At 47.0% G+C, this 20,586-nt stretch overlaps 1 protein-coding gene across 11 annotated transcripts in view; it reads right to left on the bottom strand.

Annotated features, from left to right (window-relative positions):
• The window catches only part of LOC105494672 (polyhomeotic homolog 2), a 112,209-nt gene that overhangs the window by 18,770 nt on the left and 72,853 nt on the right, over nt 1–20,586 (bottom strand). For 9 of the 11 annotated variants that reach the window (XM_024796877.2, XM_071096500.1, XM_071096504.1 and 6 more), the window contains 2 exons: nt 13,156–13,571; nt 12,719–12,884 (listed from right to left, as the gene is read on the bottom strand). In XM_024796877.2, the coding sequence (XP_024652645.1) occupies nt 12,719–12,884; nt 13,156–13,571 (582 nt within the window). Of the gene's footprint in view, nt 1–7,626; nt 7,930–12,718; nt 12,885–13,155; nt 13,572–13,845; nt 13,991–20,586 lie in introns of those variants that run through there. The other 2 variants (XM_011763327.3, XM_011763328.3) reach the window with 2 other exon arrangements.

The following is a 20,586-nucleotide window of genomic DNA, read 5'->3' as shown; positions in this document are numbered from 1 at the left end:
TTGACCAGCTCCAGTTAAGGCATCTAGCAGGGAGGGGGCTCCTCCCTTGCTGGCAGCCATTACCATACAGCTGACTTTCATGCTGTCTCTCAGGACACAGGCAAAGAGAACGGCCCTTCTGACTCACCCACAATCCCCAGCTAAAGTGTACATAAGCTGAATTGTAAACAGCTGAATGTGCTCCAAGCTGCCACCCCCAGCTATGCAGGAAGGAATCAATGGAGCGAACAGCCACCCTCCCCCCACCCCATGCAGTTCAGGACAACGGGAGCAGTGGGGGATTTCCAAACAGCTGCTTGAACGCTTCCCAGCCCACAGGCTGAGGACTGCAAGAGGGGCCTGAGCTCAAACTCAGCAGCCGCACCTGCAGGACCAGAGTGACTTCCACCAGGTCAACACACCACGGAGTAATAGCTGGCCCTGGCTGCAGGGAGTCAGGGAGGAGTTTTCAAAGAGTTCTACTTAACCCTGGTGATGGAGGCCATTCCACTGGTATCCAATGCCAGGGTCGAGGGCTCCCAGATAGTCTCACATCATAGTGCTCCAGCCCATGCTATGATTTCAAAATGCAAAATGTCTAGAACCAATGGGAGAGGTTCCACAGTACACACCAAGATCAGGGGAGATAAAAGGAAGAACGGCAGAGTAGTAAGAGCATGGGCTCTGGGGACCAGACCTGGACTCATATTCTGGTCCATCTTTGGTTATCTGTGTGACTTCAAGCACTCACTGCCTGTTCTGAGTCTTGGTTTCTCCATCTGTAACCACAAGGCTCATACTACCTATCTGTCTGGGAGGTTTCAGTAAATATTATATATGTAAAATGCCTGGCACTGAATACACGCATAAGCTGTGCTACATGGCAGTTAAGACTGTGGGATTAGAAAGACTCTAGGTGGCCAGGTGCGGTGGCTCACACCTGTAATCCCAGCACTTTGGGAGGCTGAGGTGGGTGGATCATGATGTCAAGAGATCGAGACCATCCTGGTCAACATGGTGAAACCCCGTCTCTAGTAAAAATACAAAAAAAAAAAAAAAAAAAAAAAAAGCTGGGTGTGGTGGTGAGCACCTGTAGTCCCAGCTACTTGGGAGGCTGAGGCAGGAGAATTGCTTGAACCTGGGAGGCGGAGGCTGCAATGAGCCAAGATCGCGCCACTGCACTCCAGCCTGGCGACAGAGCGAGACTCTGTCTCAAAAAAAAAAAAAAAAAAAAAAAAGAAAGACTCTAGGCTTAAATCCTATTCTGTAATGCTGGGCAAGTTACTCTAGGCCCGTTTCCTCATCTATGAAATGGGGTACTTATCTGTCTTACAGCTGTGGTGAGGATGAAATAACGTAATGCCGACATAACACACTGGACTAGGCTAAGCTTGGACACAGTGCCAACGTCACTGAGACCTGTGAGAAGATTAGGAAATCATCCTAATCTCACTCTACACTGAGTCTGGTCTCTTACAGCCCCAGAGCAGGGCTAATCTTTCTGTGGCCCAAACTGAGGTATCTGAGATTTGTGTTCCTCAGATGCTTTGGTCTATGCTGGGAGTCCTGTGCTTGCTCTCTTGAGGTCAGGCTTCAGGAAGAAATGTTACCTCCACTGTGACAGCAACGTAACAGAAATGCTTCTGCCCTAAAGGGCAAAGCAAAGTCTCAAGTCACCTTCAATGGCTAGTAATCTAAAGGACAAGAAGACAAGCACCAGATTCTCTTTCTATGCAGTTTTTTCATAAAGGGGGTTTGGAGCAGACAGTGCAGAAGAACCCTAGAAACCAGAAAAAAGTTAACTCTGAGACAAATAAAAGGAAGCACTGCTTTACCTAGAAAATACTAAATTTATGTAACTTGTAATGCCAGATGATTTAGCCTATGAAAAGAAATTAGTTTAAAAGGCTAAAAATAAACCCAGTTTAAAGATAAACTCATGGAAGATGGATTTCTTTTTTTTTTTTTTTTTTTTGAGACGGAGTCTCGCTTTGTCGCCCAGGCTGGAGTGCAGTGGCGCGATCTCAGCTCACTGCAAGCTCCGCCTCCCGGGTTCACGCCATTCTCCTGCCTCAGCCTCCCGAGTAGCTGGGACTACAGGCGCCCACAACCGCGCCTGGCTAATTTTTTGTATTTTTAGTAGAGACGGGGTTTCACCGTGGTCTCGATCTCCTGACCTTGTGATCCGCCCGCCTCAGCCTCCCAAAGTGCTGGGATTACAGGCGTGAGCCACCGCGCCCGGCCCGGAAGATGGATTTCTACCAGTTTACAAAATAAATCTAGAAATGTTTAGTAAACTCTCCAGTTATTTTCAGGTTGATAACAGGGAAAGGCAGCCATGTTCCCCAATATGATGACTATTTTTTTTGGTTCTCAACTGCAGGATCACTAATATTGTTAGATAAATGTCGGGGGAGGCTGCAGGAGGGAACACTAAGCCTCAATTGTCCTGTCTATATTATGGACTACATACTCCATACCTTGCAAATCAGTCCTACTGATCATTTCTGCTTATGGAAACATTACTCCTTTCCTCCTTATAACCCTTGTCTAAGCTTCCAGTCACCCTATTTTGCCACCAGTCAACTGACAGAACAGATTAATACTGATTACTGGAGGCCTCAAAATGTGGATTTAATCAAATTTTTTAATTTAATTTTTTTTTTTGAGATGGGGTCTTGCTCTGTCACCCAGGCTGGAGTGCAGTGGCATGATCACGGCTCACTGAAACCTTGACTGCCCAGACTTAAGCGATCCTCCCACCTCGGTCGGCCTCCTGAGCAACTAAGGCCACAGGTGTGTGCCACTCTGCCCAGCTAATTTTTTTTTTTTTTAAATTATCTGTAGAGGCGAGGTCTTGGTATATTGCTCAGGCTGGTCTCAAACTCCTGCACTCAAGTGATCCTCCTGCCTCGGCCTCCCAGGCATGAGCCACCGTGCCTGGTCCCAATTTTTTTTTTTAAAAAGTAGTTGCTTTGTATTAGTTTTGTTTTAATTTAAAGTATCATTTGCTTTGATTGTTCAAAAATGTCTTAATATAGCTGTGTGGCTTTAGGCCACATATGGATGGTTTCAAATATGCTAAAGATACCAGTAACTAGGGATAATTATATAGTATTTGAGACATAACAGCCATGCAACTAGAGTTTTAAAAATAACTCAAGCAGTCACGAACTTTCATTTTCTTGCCAACAGTTCCAATATTCAGTATCAGGCCTGGTCCTCCTAATCTACTGGAGAAGAGTTGGTTATGGCATGGCATCTAACAGTCATCTCTTCTTAATACAAATAATAAATGTCACTGCTAAGAAGACAATCATCTGGAAAAAAAAACAGACATTTGCTTATGTTTCAAAGAAAGTCATAATAGCAAACTGGGACTCTCTTCAACATCTGGATTCATCTCAGAGCACTGGCAATCTGCGCTTAACAGCAGTCATATCTTTACCAGATGTAGAAAGAATGTTCTCTTCTTTTGGACTTACCTAAATATCATTTGGAAATTGGAAGAATAGGAAAACCTATCCTTCTTCACTAACTATAAAAATAATTTGGAAGAAGGAAAAAAAAAAACCTTTAAGTTTTCTATGCTGGTCTACATGTTCTTACAATGAATCTCAGAGCAACAGTTTATGACTTAAATTATATGCTGTGTTCCTTAGTATACTTATTTCTTCAAAAACTAGTAATTCTAAATTGTATAATTCTTGACTATTATAAAATAGCCCATTTCTTGACCATGTCAATTATATTGGACTTTTGTTACTGATGGGGAAAAATCCAGAATTTGTGATAATTATGTCTTGGATATGCAAATGGTTGATTATTTTCCTAACAATTCCCAAAATATCCACATCATAAAGCAGAATTAAAGATGGTTTGCCTCCGAATATCTTTAGAAATATCAAATCAGTGTTCTGATGTGGCTAGTAATTCAAATGAAAAATTTTAAATAAGTCAGTGCTTCAAATGAAGCCGGCCTCTGAGTTGTGAATAAGAAGTTATCTTAAATAGGCAACTTTAAAAAAAAAAAACAGAAAACATACTCAAAAAGGGTTTTAAGTGGTGACTCATAGTTTAAACCATGCCCTAAAAACATTTAAAGCAAATCTATGTGTTCAGACTCCCATCTTGAGGGGTAGTTTAGTTTTGGGTTCCATGAAACAAGGTGTTAAGTTCCCAAAGAGCCATTTCTGTCATCAGTCCCCATCAGAGTAGACTGCATAACGCAGTCAGTTCTCACCCTGCTTTCCCACAGGGCTGGGGACTGTGGGAAGGTGGGGAGGGTGGGCAGGCTCAGAGGGAGACCTCACTCCAGAACAGCCTCTTGAGGGGTACACAAAAGCCTCTCTCTACAACCACTTTTGTGACCACAAAAACTGACCACTTTTCCTGACCACAGAAAATCATCATCATCATCATCATCATCACCTTTCAGGAGCAAAATGGTACAAAACAAAGGGAATAAAAGAGAAATTATCAATTATGAAGACTTCTCATTCTCATTTCCCTACTCTTATCTCCAGTATGTGTCTTTTCAGAAGAGAATCTTTCTATGGCTGGAACTAAATCTGTCTGGAGATTAAATATTGAACAGCTGGGAGAAGTTTAATATAAATTTAGATTGACTCAAGAAAAGGGAAAAACTCTTGGTAAATACCGTGCTAATGATGAGCAGCATTACAGGAACTGGAGCCACCAACCTAAACCCTAGGTTTTATAAACTTTATTTTGGCTTGCTGATCCATGCTGGATGGAAGTGAGGAGGTGGGGGAACTTTGGTAAATGGTTACTGAACGCCTGCCTGAGGTCCACAGCGTAAGGGAGGACAGAGACTTAGGGGAAGAGTCTAAGGCAGTCAGGTCATCCCCTTTACACATTCACAACAGAGAAAAGTAGACAAAAAACACCTAGAAGCACACCAGTAGGGGTTCCTAATTCTGAGACAATAATCGTGTTCTGTGTTTTTCCTTATATAAGAAAACGTAGGGAGAGGGCAGCCTATGTAAGAGCATGCAAGGCCAGACATAAGAAGAGTTCAATTGTGTAAGATTGTCCATCTACTTACTCCTCTTAACACGCCCTCTCCCCCTGAAAGATCAGAACCAAGGTATCCAAAGTATCTGAGACAGGAAATGAGTAACACAGGAAAAAGGATGTGGTCTGAAAAAGAGTGGATTCTGGGGCTGAGCCAGAGCAAGTAACAGCCACAGGGTCATAGCTGAGGGAAGGGCTTGGTGGCAGGAAGAGAAATCTCAGGGTCAGTCAGCTTAGACTAGAAAGTCCATGACAGAGGAGATATGTCTGGGGAAGCAGCAGAGCACCTTCCTAAGAGGCTCTTCTTCCCTGAAGGAGGCAGAGAATGCAGAAACAATGGCTGATGAGACCCACAGCCAGGAGAATGATGACTGTGACAGAAGGAAAGGGGCTGGAGGTCCCTCTTTACTCAGAGGGAAGAGTAAATAATATATATGGAGTGAGCTTGACAAAGGTAAATTAAAAATTAACCCAGGACCTGGGAGAGAGTGGAAAGGGCCAGGAGGTGGGGACATGACGAAACACCAACATTCATTAAGCACCTATGTGCCACATGTCAGTAAAGAACAGTTTGGGGGAAATAAGAAGGGGGTGAAAACAGGAGAGAAAACATAGTTGGACAACTGAGAAACTGACTCAAGTACAACAGAAAAGTGGACTAAGAAACTACCCCCTTTCTCAAGATTAAGGCTGGAGGAAAAAGATGTCTGTTCTTCCCTGTGTGCATGGACGAGCCTGGAAACAGATCTTGGGTGGGCTGAGAGGCAGAGCTCATGTGATGAAGAGTGCCTGGAAAGAGCAGGTGCCAAAAGAGCACCACTCCCCATCTGCCCGACCTTCTGCGAAACAAGCCCGCCCTTGTGAGTGAGCCAAGCCAGAGGCCCCAGTTCCCGCCTTGCAGGGGCTGGAACTTGGGTGCAGAAATCACCAGTGAAAAACAGTTTCTCAGCTGGTTAGAAAGTGTGAGTACTCCCAAATGTAAATCCAGATGTTGGGAGCTATTTGTTAAAATCACTTTGATATTCCCCAGTGCCTAGGGCAGTACTTTACCTTAAATGGGAGCCAAATAAAAGTATGTTAAGTCTAACTGAATGAAACCAGAACTACTTAGCCGTGCTGGTATCTTCAGGTTCAAGACAGCCTCTTGCCCCGATAACCAACACAGTCAGGTACTTTATTTCTGTTCTAAAGTCAAAACGATGCGAAGCCCTACATCCCTTGTGACCTAAACCTAAACCCTCATCATTAGGGTCTGCCACAGGTCTGTTGCCCTGTACCAGAATAATAGATGGGCGGATGGGGGAGGTGGGAAGAAATACAAGATCAAGAAGGAATTTCCTTGCCTCATTAGCCTGTAATGTTCATGCTGACCTAGAAATCCTGGCAGTTCCAACATTTGGGTTGACTCAGGCGGGGAAGAAAAATCCCAGGTGAATGATAATTGGATTACCCAGTTATGCTCCAGAGCCAAATGGCTGGAAAAGGCTAGGTCAGTAGGCTCTGGTACAAAGTGACATTATTTTTTAAACCAAAAATGGAGATACTCGGGCTAATAGACAATGGGATGGAATAGTTTAAATTGGGGCTGTCCTAGAAAAATCAGGGACATATGATGGATTTAGGTCGGTAGCTTATTTTGCAAGGGATCCTCTGGGCCCAATATGCTAATGGAGAGGGGATTAACGATCAAACATGAGAGATACCCGAGGGGAAGACTGTCATTGATTTGTAAGGCAAGAAAAAGATGAGAAGAGTGTGTTCCATACACAGCACATGAAGGTACACATCGCAGGTATGGAGTAGGAAGCAAAGGAAAGTTGATTAGAACCGAAACTATGTGGGTGAGATCAGTTCAGGTTATGGAAGACGGGGGGCGGTGGGCCGGTGGGGGTGCGCTGTAGCAGGGCACTGACTGGGGCCCAGGGCTTAGGAGTTCAGATGGTAGCTTCGCCACTGGTTTGCAACCTGACCTTGGGCCAATTATTTCCCTGTCTGTGGACTTCAGTTTAAATAGAGAATCTCACAAATCCCGATTTTAATGTAAAGAAGCAACAAATATAGTCTACCTTCATTTGGCAGAAGAAGGAGAGAAAACGCTCTTCTAAAAATGGAAGACAGACACAGAACAGCTTGTCCCTTTCTATCCAATTAAAAACCTCGTGAGACTGAACTAGATTAAAAACAAAACTCTCCAGCGAAGCCGCAGGCGCCTCCAAGATAGGGAGTCCACCACCAATAAAGTAATGCAGATGCCAGCAGTCTTGCCCCCAACGCACCGTCCGTCCCCGGGAAGTCGCAGCGGCGGGGAGGCCGGTCCTAGGTCGGGGCTGGGGTGGGGTGTGTGGGGCCTGGGGACGCGGAAGCTGCGGCGCGCCGAGGTGACACAGGGCTTCCAGGGGCGACGGGCCCGCAGGATCCCCAGGCGAGCGAGGCAGGGGAACAGGGCACCTCCCAGGCGCCAAGCGGGCGAGAGCCGCGACTGGCACGGCCTGGCAGCCGCGTAGGCCCGGGCCGCTAGGGGCACCGAGGGCGGTGCCCGACTTCCAGGGCGGCGAGCGCGGCCCCCGGCCTCCCTCCTGGCGAGAACCCCTCCCCCGCCCCGGCACTGACCTGTCCAGGGCCCGGCTGGGCCTGGCCGGGCGGGGCCTACGCAGCCCCTCGGCCGGGCGCCGACTCGCGCGGGGTCCCGGGCCCGGGCGGGCCGCCTTCTCTCCGCCGGGGGCCTCCGAGCCGGGGCCCGGGGCTGCCGCGGCGCATGCGACCGCACCGGCCTGGCCGGCGTCAACAAAGGGCGGCCGGGGCGCGAGGCCGGGACGGGGGCGCGAGGCCGGGGCGGGAGCGCGGGCGGCGGCCGGGGTTGCGCGCGCGCGCGCGGCGGGCGCTCGAGGGCTGCAGCCGCCGCGGAGACAATGCGGCGCGTCTGGGACCGCTCCCGCGGCCGCCTCTGCCGGGGGCGGGGCGAGGGCGCGGGGCGGGGCGGGCCGCGCGGCGGGGCGGGGCCGCGGGAGGGGCGGTGCGGACACAGGCCGCGCGCTTCCTTTGTGCGTCGAGCCCCGCCTCGCGCCCTCCGGAAGGTGGGTTAGGGACGCCCGGGGCTCAGCTTAGGGAGGCGGGCGCCACGCCACGAGGAGGTTGCCCTGGCCCCCTGCGCAAGTGCTCTTTGGCGGGGCGGCCCGCGACTCCCGCCTTGGACCGTTCACTCCCTGAGGGGCCTGGGGGGCTTTCAGAAGACTAATGACCGCCAGTCACCGAGAGCTCAGTTCGTGCCAAACCCAGCTCGCATTCTCCCCACTTATTGTTCACAACGACCCTACAAGTCATTCTCCTTCCTACTGGGAACCGAGGATCAGAAGTCATGGCCCAAGTGCCCCGGTCACACCTCTATGAGCGGCCTGCGGCTCGCGGCAGAGGCTGATTGAGGAAGTGGGTTCAGGCGGCCCGCCGCGCCTGACACACAGTTGGAGTTCTCTTCCCCAAGCGCACCGGGTGAACCTGCGCCGTCGTGGCGAAGCGTACTCATTCAGCTCGCGCGCGAGGGGCTGCTAGGGTACAGAGAGGTGCTGCATGACACAGTCCCCACCCTCGGGAGCGCGAGGCGCAGGAAGGTGCTGGACCCATGCCAGGGACTTCATTCTTGACTCCCCTCTATTCCCAACATGGCCCCATTTTCTTGCCTGCCTTAGTATTCATATTCGTTCCCTGCCTTTCTTCTCCCCCCACCCCTTTCAACTCTCAGGCCTCATCCCATCTTTGTTTACATTTATTTTACATTCCCCGAATATTTACTTAACTCCCTTTCTCCTCTATTTTTTAAAATTTCAACCCCCCTTTTCATTAATATTCATATTCCCTTCTCCTCTGCCTCTGCATTTCTTACACTTACATTTTGTTTTATAAACTAGGGTAACACAGGATTGTATCCTCAACTCCTGTTCCCTAACATGCGCACACTTTCCTGCCTCCCTCTCTTAAGTTCCACCAGTTCTTCCTGGAATGCTCTTTCCCCAACTTTGTATGTCCAGGTCCTACCTAGCCTTCAAGGTCCAGACTCAAGAACAGCAGTTGGCAAACTTTTTCTGCCAGGGACCAGAGAGTAAATATTTTAGACTTTGTAGGTCATACGGTCTGTCGCAACAACTCATCTCTGCTGTTGCCGCAGGAAAGCAACCACAGACAATATGTACATGAACGAGTGTGGTTGTGTTCCCATGGAACTTTATTTATGGGCACTAGAATTGGAATTTCAGATAATTTTCATGTATCATGAAATATAATTATTTTGATTTTTTAAAAAAAAATTTAAAATGTAGAAATCATTATTAGCTTGCGAGCCGTACGAACACTGGCAATGTGATGGTTTTGGCCATTGGGCTGTAGTTTGCCAACCTCTGCTCTAGAACGATGCCTCATCCTCCCTGAAATCTATCCTGATAATCTCTAGTTGGCAGTAACTTTTCCTGTTTTGTAGCTTTTAAATGACTTACCTCAAATCAGTCTATGGCATTTATCGCATTTTATTTTCTATTGTAATTTTTTTCCTGTGCATTTTTCATCGTTCCCAGTAGACCTTCAGCTCTTGACTGTGTTTCTCTATGTGCTACCTCCCTTCCCACAGTGCTTTGCACAGAGTAGGCATTCACACATACACAGAATGGGCCAGGCACAGTGGCTCACACCTGTAATCCCAGCACTTTGGGAGGCCGAGGTGGGCAGATCACCTGAGGTCAGGAGTTCGAGACCAGCCTGACCAACATGGCGAAATCACGTCTCTACTAATAAAGTACAAAAATTAGCTGGGCATGGTAGTGTGTGCCTGAAATCCCAGCCGCTCGGGAGGCTGAGGCAGGAGAATCACTTGAACCCGGGAGGCAGAGGTTGCAGTGAGCCAAGATCATGCCACTGCACTCCAGCCTGGGCGACAGAGTAAGAATGCATCTTAAAAAAAAAAAAAGACATACACAGAGTGGATATTTAAGTCTTGGGTGGTTGACAGTTGTTTCCACTGTGTAAAGCTTACCTCTGTCATGAGATAGGACCTCAAGAGGAGGATGCTTGTTTGTATATCACCATGATTAGATTTCAGAAAGAAAATTTTGAGAGCTTTATGGAGAAGAAAGGCAAATGTGAGTTCATTTAGGGGTTTCTGGATTACAAACACTTGAGCAAAAAATGTTGATTACCACTGTTCTGGAGATGGCATGAATCCTCAGTGGGGTCTCGTATGATACTTCTATTAACAAATTGGTGGCCGGGCGCGGTGGCTCAAGCCTGTAATCCCAGCACTTTGGGAGGCCGAGACGGGTGGATCACGAGGTCAGGAGATCGAGACCATCCTGGCTAACACGGTGAAACCCCATCTCTACTAAAAAATACAAAAACTAGCCGGGCGAGGTGGTGGGCGCCTGTAGTCCCAGCTACTCAGGAGGCTGAGGCAGGAGAATGGCGTAAACCCGGGAGGTGGAGCTTGCAGTGAGCTGAGATCCGGCCACTGCACCCCAGCCTGGGCGACAGAGCAAGACTCCGTCTCAAAAAAACAAACAAACAAACAAAAAAAAAACAAAAAAAAAAAACCAAATTGGTAAAAGGCAAATAAAACACGCTATATAATTTACAGGTGGCAAAGTTAAGCAGAGGAGTTAGTATAACGAATAGCAGAATTCAGATAGAAAAGATTCGTGCCCCACCACTTGCTTTTTTCTATGCCTCAGTGGTCTTACCTTTAAAATGAGGATAAAAGTTGCTACCTCAGAGGGTTATTGTCAGGATTAAATGAGGAAATATGTGTAAAGTCTAGCAGAGAGGGCTCAATAAATATTAACTAGTAACCATTACTGTTTTCTTGCTAGGCTAGAACTATGGGCTAAATTTACAAGATAACACTTAACAGATGTAAGCAATTATATTTTGGTTCAACTATAAATTATACAAGTTCTAGACTAGGGAGAGCTGGCATGACAGCAGTTCCAGGTAAGATGAAACCTCAGAAACAAAAATGAAACCCAGCTCTCTGGAATTCAGGTGACAGTGCTCTGTGAACAACAGTGTCATTCCTATAGCGTCGGAGAGTTCACGGGGGCCATTTGTGCACCATCCTGATGAAGGAAGGTGAGGGAGTGACTACTGTAGGAGTCAGAGTCACGGTGCTGCCCTTTCACAGCCGCAGGACCTGGAGCCCCTTGGCTTTTGTTTCTGCCTCTGAATGATGGGGACAGTTCTACTTATGTCCTAGGGCTGTTGTGAGTGAGTAAACGACTTGGAACAGTACTCAGCATATAGTAGGTGTTCAACAAATTGTAGTTCCTCCCTTCCATAAAACATGGATCTAGGGAACAGCCCTGCCCCTGAAACAGGCTTCTAAAGACTAGTAGCTGTTTATATTTGGAATTAATGTGCTTAATTTTGGGGACCAAATATTAGGAAAATTAATGAAAAGGTAGAATGTAGATAGACAAGCCTGACCAGAATGGTGAGAATGGAGGTCTTGACCTGTCATAAGTAAAAAATGAAAAAAAGTCTCAGATATTTAGCCTGGAGATTTTCTCTTTTTTAATGGGGGGAGAGGCAAGAGACAGTCGGACAACTGTCTACAAACACTGTATAAGAGGGACTCTTACAATTCACAAGACAGAATCATGACCAATGCTGGCAAATTCCAAGAGAGCAGGTTTGACTTCACTTGAAAAGCAGCTTTCTGATAATTAGAGCAAATCTACAGTGGAATGGACTGCTGTTCAAAACCCCTTCTCATCTGCAAGTGTGCAGAGAGAGAAGAGATGACCTCCTTCCCATCCTTTAATTTTCCTGCTGTTCTTTCTCCATATTCTTTTCCTTGATCCTGCTTCTGTTCCTTGTAGAACCTTTGTACCCTTTTTGCCCTGCCTTGTGCTAAGGTATTTTTTTCTTATTTCTCCATCAACTTCCAAACTCTTTTTCTCTTGGCTGTCCCCCACCCCGCCTCAGCAAACACAGCACAATGACTGGAACTGCCTCCCTGAGTTGCAGGTGGTCCATGGCTCAGAATGTCACTGAGATCTGGGCCAACAGTGCTGTGCAAACTGGCAGAGAGGGGAAGGGAAGCAAGCAGATCTTTGCAGAAGGCGGAGGTACTGCCGTGCCTCTCCCATCCAGATGAAGGAACCCAGCAGAGTCTCCTGAACCTCAGGAGGGGAGAAGTCCACTTGTAACTGAGCCCACACAGACAGATGGGGATCCCAAAGCTGAGCACAGTTTCCTCAGAGATGCTTCCTGTGAGCTGAACTCATTTGAGTCCCCTTCTGCCTCTCCCTGGCATTTCCCTTATATTTGAGATGTGGTAGCTGTTTTGCCATATTTCCAATATCAAGAACCCCCTTTCATACCAAAGGAAGCAGAGAACTGTGACAACTGGCCACCTGCCTCCACTCTCCACTTGGCATATGTCTATGTGGATACATCTGACACCAGTGACATGCAGGCAAGCCCCAGTGTCTGGCTCTAGAACTTTCACCTCTTCTTTCTCCACCCTCTTGCTCTAATATCTTCGGTGTCTCCCTTACTTTATTTCTGGTTCATCTTCTCACATCCCTCCTCTGTTTCCAACCCCCCAGCTTCCCTGCTTGTAATAGTTTGCCTTCCCATTGCAGATGCTCAAGTGAAATGTGCCAGGGCATTGCAAGAAAGGCCAACTTTATCCCCTCCCCCAGAGCCCCACTGTGCTTCATACCGTGAGCTGGGGACGACTGGATGTTAGGGCTCTTGGGTACAGGCAGGCCACCAGGCATGGCAGTGACAATAGCCTGCTGATGTGGTGATGGGCCAGACCGAGTCTCAGGCACACTCTTCTCCCCTGGTGCCGCTTCTTTCCAGTCATCAGGAACACACTGCTGGGGCTGTCAAAGGACAGGACAGAGAGAGGGGCCTCTCAGAAATAGCCTTTGCGTTCTTGAATACTTCCCTGCTTTCCGTGGAGCTTGGGAAGCAGGCAAGGACCTTAAGATTCAGTCATCCTCAAACTGGGGAAAGCCCTCTCTTCCTTCTTGGAATCCCCAAAGATGATTTCACCCGTCAGCCTACCCAGAAGCACTTCTTGAAGGGGCTGTGGGGTCGTCCAAGCTGTGGCCGCCCCATGTGCTCCCTGGACCTTGGGGCTGGCTTACTCACCACTGGTGAAGCAGGCTGCAGTTGTAAGATGACGGCTGAAGTGTGCTGGAACCTGCGTTGAGGGGTGTGGGGCACGCCCTCGGGATGTCCATTCTGAGGCCCAGCATCAGGCGTGGGAGGGTGACACTGCTGACTGCCGCCAGGCTTGTGCAGGTTGGCAGTGGGACACTGGAGCGGCAGGGCGGGTGTAACCGGGCCTAGTGGCATGGCATGGGCCTCTGAGCTGGGCTGGAGGGCCACGCTTGGAGAGATGGAGGCGAGCTGAGGGTGGGGCTGAGCTTGGAGCCCAGGCCGTGATGGCTGGGGCGGTGGCTGCTGCTGTTGTGGCTGTGGCTGCTGCTGGATCACAAATGGGGGCTGCAGGTGCTTTGAGGATGGCTGTGGGAGGAGCTGGTGTGGCTGCAGCTGAGCATAAGCTGAAGGGGGAAAGGCCAGGTTAGAGAGCATGGCTTGACCTTCTTTTCTGCTGTCTTCCAACTCTGCCCCTCCCACATCCAAATAAAAATGGCTTCCCAAATTCAATGTCTCTTGTTTTCATCCCTTTCATTTTTCACCCTGAGCCTGGCCTGCTCATTGCCATGGCCTAACACATTCACTCTATTCCTGCTTTCCTCCTTTGCTGGAGGAACACTGGGCTCTTTAAGCTGTCCCCCACCCCCAACGCTTAACTCCTCACAACTCAAAACTCACCTCCTCTGTGAGGCCCTCTTTGGCCATTCTGGCAGTTCAGAGAAATACTGGATTCTAAGTGTGGCATGCTGTCTCTCTCCTCCGCACCCTTCATCTGCTGTTCTCTGTACCTGCAACAGCTACAGCCTCTCCACCACCCAACGCAGCTCTGCATGGCTAGTCCTCAACCAGCCTCTGGCTCTGCTCAGACGAGGCCTTCTCCAGGAAGAGCCAGTAGACAATGGTAGTTATTGGATCCTGGCATCAGGCAGACCAGGGCTGGGTTACTGGTTCCCTCTGTTATATACCAAGGGACCTGGGACTAACTACTCTCTGGGCCTCACGTTCCCAATCTAAAAATTAAAAATATAATTTCTGTACAGAAGTTGTTAAAAGGATGAAATGAGAAGAAAATGACAGAAAAATGGCTTAATGTGCACAGCACAGTGCCTGGCATGTAGTCATATTCAATCATTTCTAGTCATAACTATTATATCAGTCTGGTTTAGGTTCTCAAAGTATCCAGGGTCTACCTCTATCATAATAATGCTTATTAAGGTGGGTTGTAATTGTTTCTTATCTATCTTCCAGATCATGACCTCCTTGTGGTCAGAAACTTCGTGTATCTCTCTCCAGAATCTAACACAGTGCCTGACAGGAATTTATTTTATGCCATGTGTTGCTATACTAGCTTTCCCTCTTCCATTTTAAGCTGGCTGACTCTTTGAGGTGAGAATTCTTATATTTTTTAGTAATCCCTTCAGTGTCTAGCTCATGCCTTGTTTAGAGTAGGGATTCATGAAATTCAGCTCAGAGATTGTCTTTACACAGATCACCCTCTGGCTAGTGCCAGGCCAGCCTAGGACGAAGCAGCTCAGCTGAATCTGTCCTGTTTAAAAACTGCCCTCTACAGAGACTTCCCCGGCTGGAGCGCTAGCCAAATGCATGGCAGGCCACAGCTGGAGGCCAGCAAATGGACTTTTACAACTAAAGCCTCAAGCCAGTAAGGATAAAGGTGAATTCTGGGTCCTGAGCTCACATTTTAAAAGGATCCTGTGATGCAACGGATGCAAAGTAAGCAGGTTTCAAACTGAGTTAGGGGAGGTGTCTTCCTTCTTGAATTTTTCTATTCACATGCAAGTTTTGAATGGTCTCATCCCAGCCCGACATGGAATTCCAAGCAGAATTCCAATAGGATTTGAAAGGACAGAAATAAGACATGTTACAAAGCAAAAGCAAAATGGGTCTTGGTGACTGTCTAGTCAGAGAGAGACGGACTATGGATGGCCCACAGGGGTTTAGTATGGAGGATACTGAATGACGGGTTTGGGAAACTTGGACACCAGTGTGATGTTGAGGGAAGTGTGTTTGGTTTGGGTTGATGGCAGAACCTTTGTGGAAATGCCAGCAGGCATTTGGTAATTATAAACTGTCCCTGACCCCAATCTAAGCCGTGTCTCCTTATCTCACATTGAATAGGTCAGAATTTAACAATCAGGCACTTTTGAGAAGGCTGTTGATAAGGCACCTGGGAGACACTGAAGAGGCCACACAGGACTTTGTTAGGCGCCCACAGCCAGAACGATCTGCAAATGATGGGCATCGTCACTGCAAACGCAACCAAAACTTTTTCTCCCTTAATGCAAAATCATGGATTCCTGCCCCTGGAATGTGGAATCATTCTTAGGGGCTGCCCATGTGAGGTGGGAGCTGGAGATGGTCCAGGTCAGGGAGGCTGAGAGGATCAATGGCATGCCCCAGTACTTGCTGGCTGTGTGGCCTGAGACAAGGTACTCTTCTTTCTCAGGGCTTCAGAGTTTAACCTGTGAAAGAGGAGGTCTGGGCTAGGTGATCACATAAATCTCTTCCACATCTAGAATTTGATTGAGTGGCTATAGCAGGAAAGTAGTTTACAATTCAGGGTTAATAAGGAGGAAAAAGGGTTACAGAGGGAAAAGATTCTATATCTATACAGCATAAACACACATTTGTTTTCCCAAAAGACCAGGAAAGGGGACTGCTGTCCTGGCTTCTATTCCTGTGCTTCCTCTCCTATCCCATTCTCTCCCCACCCTGTGCTGCTCATGGAAAACTGAAAGCAATTGTTTTAGGATAAACTAGGCTACTATACACCAAGGGTGGAAATCAAGCTCATAAGGCTTGAATCAATTCATATAGATCAGAGACCCCAAGGTATTTGGGGTATATATTAATACATCCTTAACTTTTTGAGATTAATAAAAACAAAGATCATGATTTAACTCCAGCATTATCCTGGTTCAAAAAAAAAATCCTTTTGTTTAGAGTATTGCAGTAAAGGGTCTTCCTGATTCCAGTTTCTTCTCTCTGTAATCCAGCTTAGAGAGTGCAAACTAATCTTCCTAGTGCACAGATCTGATCTCTCACTAAAAACTGCCAGGGACTCTCCTTTGTCTACAGTTGTCTAAAGCCCCTAGCAAGAATTCAGGATCTCTACAACATAAACCACCCTTGTAATTTTTATTATTTATTTGACCCAAGCAATCTTTACTATTCACTGTACCCTGTACAGAGTATATGCCTTTTCTCATACTGTCTAGAGTGCCACATATCAAATTCTAGTCACCATTCTCTGGCCTTTACAGCTGACAGGACTTTCCCCTTTCTCTGAGATGACATTCAGGCTGCTTTGCTTTGCACTGCCCTCAGGGAAGCAGTGTGCCCAGAAGTCAAGTATGAGCTCTTGAGCCAAAATGCTTGGATTTGAATTCCAACTCTGCTGCTTACCAGCTGTGTGACATGGGGTGAGTGAGTTACTTGACCTCTCTGTACCTCTGTATCATCATCTTTATTTATTTATTTATTTATTTATTTATTTATTTATTTATTTATTTTTGAGACGGAGTCTCGCTCTGTCGCCCAGGCTGGAGTGCAGTGGCTGGATCTCAGCTCATTGCAAGCTCTACCTCCCGGGTTTACGCCATTCTCCTGCCTCAGCCTCCCGAGTAGCTGGGACTATAGGCACCTGCCACCTCGCCCGGCTAGTTTTTTGTATTTTTTAGTAGAGACGGGGTTTCACCGTGTTAGCCAGGACGGTCTCGATCTCCTGACCTCATGATCCGCCCGTCTCGGCCTCCCAAAGTGCTGGGATTACAGGCTTGAGCCACCGCGCCCGGCCATCATCATCTTTAAAATAGAGGTAAGGGTTATACCTATCTCAGAGTTATTTCAGTAAGTGACTTATCTCTTTTGGTAGGCAGAATTTATGTGAGTCATTTGTTTCCTCCAAAATATCCTGAATTTAGTAGATGCTCAATCAATACTGCTGAATGAATGAATGAATGACAGACAACATGGTGGGACTTGTTTATCCTACAAAACTTGTTCTCAAGGCTTCAAGTATTCAAGAAACAGCTCAGTGTCCCAGAAATGCTGGGACTCTTGCCTCAAAGTATATGGGAGCTGCAAGCATACCAGCTACAGTTGCAGGACTACTTATGCACTCATTTTCCTAGAAGTCTACTATAATTGATTAGAGTTTGATGTTACCTGGCCTACAGGCAAGGAGAGTATGCCTGTGGGAGAGGAATGGCAGATCTTTTTACTAGCCACTACTCTTAAGGGAAGATATACTTTCAACCATTCATTCACTCAACAAACAACTTATTAAGCACCCACCACACACCAAGTACTATGGTTGGTACTGGCTAAAACATGGTCCCTAGAAGAGATTACAGTTTAGTAAAAGAGACAGATGGTAGACAGATACTCTCAGCATAATTTGGTAAATATTATGATAGGCGATAAGCACAGAATATTGAGAACACGCAAAAGGGGATTCAGCTTTGGAAGGAGAGCAGAGAAGGTTTCCCAGAGCAAGTGTTTAACATGATTCAGAGTTAGGAAGATGACAAAAGGAACAGCATTCGGGAAGACTCAGAGGCATAAAATACTGTGGGGAATTCAGGGATCTCCAGGTCATCATGTATAGTTGAACCCCAAGGTGTCTAACAGAGAGGAGTCAGAAGAGGAGGCAGTTTTTGGCTGGGTCTAAGTTATGCTAGCACCTTCTAGGGGCAGCTCATCCCTAAAGATGTTTCATGTGATTAGGCTTCAGGAGGGAACTAAGGTTGGGGTTGGCTCTAGAGATCAGTGCTCCGCATACACAAGAATAGACAAGGAAGCTCCTTTTGGAAAACTCTGAAGCAATAGCCACACAAATTTTCCGTGATGCATTCCCTTGCCTTGGGGTCAGGAGGAGTTTGATAGGGGAAGTAGAGCTAAGGGAAGTTTCCCTGTAAGAAACTTATAAAACGGTGTTGGGTTGCCAGCTGCAGGGGCACTCTGTGATAGTCTGATTATGCTTGAACGTTTTCAGGCCTCTTCTGCAGCCCTCTGGAAAAACTACCAAATACTGGCTGTGTACAGGATTCTTTGCTAAGCAGCTTGGAGCATTATAAAAGAAACTGTTATCTGCATCTCTGCCCCTAGCCTGCCCTTGGCAGAGGATAGCAGTATAGCATAAGTGGATAAAGGCCTGGGTTTTAGAGTCAGTCAGATCTGGGTTTAAATCTTGGCTCTGACACTGATAGGCTGTGCAATCTTAGATAAATTGCTCAACCTCTCTGTATCTTGACTTGCTGTTCTGTAAACGGTGATACATACCACATAGTTGTTAGTATAAAATGGAATATTTTGTTTAAACCACAAAGAGATTCACTGCCTTTGCTCAACACTTGGTACCTAGTAGATGCTCAGTAAATGGTAGCTATTCTTAAAATACTCTCTGTTACTGTGTGTTGCTTTGAACTTCTCAAAGAATTTTTGTCATTTAAATCTTATTTATTTCTAACAAGAAGCCCATGAAGCAATTGAGAAGTGTTTTTATTTTACAAGCAAGAACTGAGAGTAGTTTCCAAGTGACTTGTACAATGCAGTAAGTGAAGGGAAACTTGACTTCATTTGACAGGTGAGGCATGGTGCCTTGCATATTACAAGATGCTGATGGCCAAGTGAATAACAAAAGTCAGTAAGGACGAGCGAGTACAGCAAGCCTAGGAGTATTAGTTGCAGGCATTTGGGAATTCTGGAGGCAATCTTGGAGACATGGACAACAAAAGGGGATTGTTATGCCAGAAGGCAGGGAGGGAAAGGGCCAAGTAAGTCACAAAGTGGTAGGAGTCGGAGAGAGAGACAACAGCATATTTGCTTGGCCATAACAGAGGGTCTGCATGAGGACACCAGGAGCAGTCAGAGAGGTGCAGTGGGCAGTGGGGGGAGGGTCTTGAAGGTCCCCCACAGAGTCAGATAGTCAGTCAGAAGTCATTAACATGATATTTAGTGAGCCCTTACTATAGACTAGGCATTCCAGCTGATCAAGGAGGACGTAAAGACACAGTGAACTTTTTTTTTCTTTTTTTTTTTTTTTGAGATGGAGTTTCGCTCTTGATGTCCAGGCTGTAGTGCAATGGCACGATCTCGGCTCACTGCAACCTCCGCCTCCCAGGTTCAAGCAATTCTCCTGCCTCAGCCTCCCAAGTAGCTGGGATTACAGGCATGAGCCACCACACCCGGCTAATTTTTGTATTTTTAGTAGAAACGGGGTTTCACCATGTTGGCCAGGCTGGTCTCAAACTCCTGACCTCAAGCGATCCACCTGCCTCGGCCTCCCAAAGGGCTGGGATTACAGGCATGAGCCACTGTGCCGGGCTACAGAGAAGGTTTTTAAACAAGAAGGAAATAACAGTCTCTGAGGGAGATAATTCTAGCAGTTGTGAGTAGGATGTCCTGGCGATCAGTTAAGCCTCATCCCGTCAGCAGGCCTTAAGTAAAGCAGGAAGCCAAAACAAGAGGAAATGTCATCAGAACCTGGTGACAAACTGGTGACAAGCTGGGTGGTGATGGAGCGTGGGAATGAGGGAGGGTTTTCTCTGTGCCAGTCACTTGTGCAGGCCATCTCAGTCATTTACAGCCTGTGGGAAATATAATCACCTCTGTTTTACAGATGAGGAAATGGAGGTTTACAGAGCTGAAGTAACTTGATCATAGTCATTAAACTAATAGGTGATGAAACTGGGGTCTGAAACCAGGTTAACTCCGAAGCCCACTGCTTTTCCCACTGTAACGCTCTGCCTCCCTGGTGGCTCTGACACCAACAGGCTGTGCAATCTTAGATAAATTGCTTAACCTCTCCGGATCTAGATGTGCTGTTCTGTAAACGGTGATACATACCACATAGTTGTTAGTATCAAACGGAATATTTTGTTTAAGCCACAAAGAGGTTCACTGCCTTTGCTCAATGCCTAGTAGATGCTCAGTAAATGCTCAGTAGTATTTAAAAATACTACCAGTTATCTGAATGTGAAGTCAAAATAACTCTGTGAGTCTGGGGTGCAGGAGGACCTTGCAATTGTGGAGTGCTCAGGATACGGTAGAGGGGCCCTTTCCAGAGAGGAAGATGCAGGGTTTTTGTTTTACAAATTCTCCAAATTAAAAAAAAAAAAAAACTTGTATGCAGGTGGGATGATGTCTATCCTATAGATAGCTGAAATGTATGGGGAGAAGGGAGGAGGACAGGGATGGATGTGTATTAGGAAGTCACTGGCAGACAGGTGGTGGATGTCTGAAAGGTATGAACCAACAAACTCCTCTGTGAGTGAAACACAGGCCACAGGACTGAGTTTTAGGAGACCCACAGCTAATGGCAGAGGGCAAGGGAAAAGGAAGGAGGGTCCCACTTACACACACAGATGGTCACACGCGCACACAGCCACTCTGGGCTTA

This window comes from Macaca nemestrina, chromosome 1 (assembly GCF_043159975.1).
Source record: "Macaca nemestrina isolate mMacNem1 chromosome 1, mMacNem.hap1, whole genome shotgun sequence".
NCBI lineage: Eukaryota > Metazoa > Chordata > Mammalia > Primates > Cercopithecidae > Macaca > Macaca nemestrina.
The sequence above is the reverse complement of the archived record's forward strand: the minus strand, read 5'-3'. Positions and strand labels throughout refer to the sequence as shown.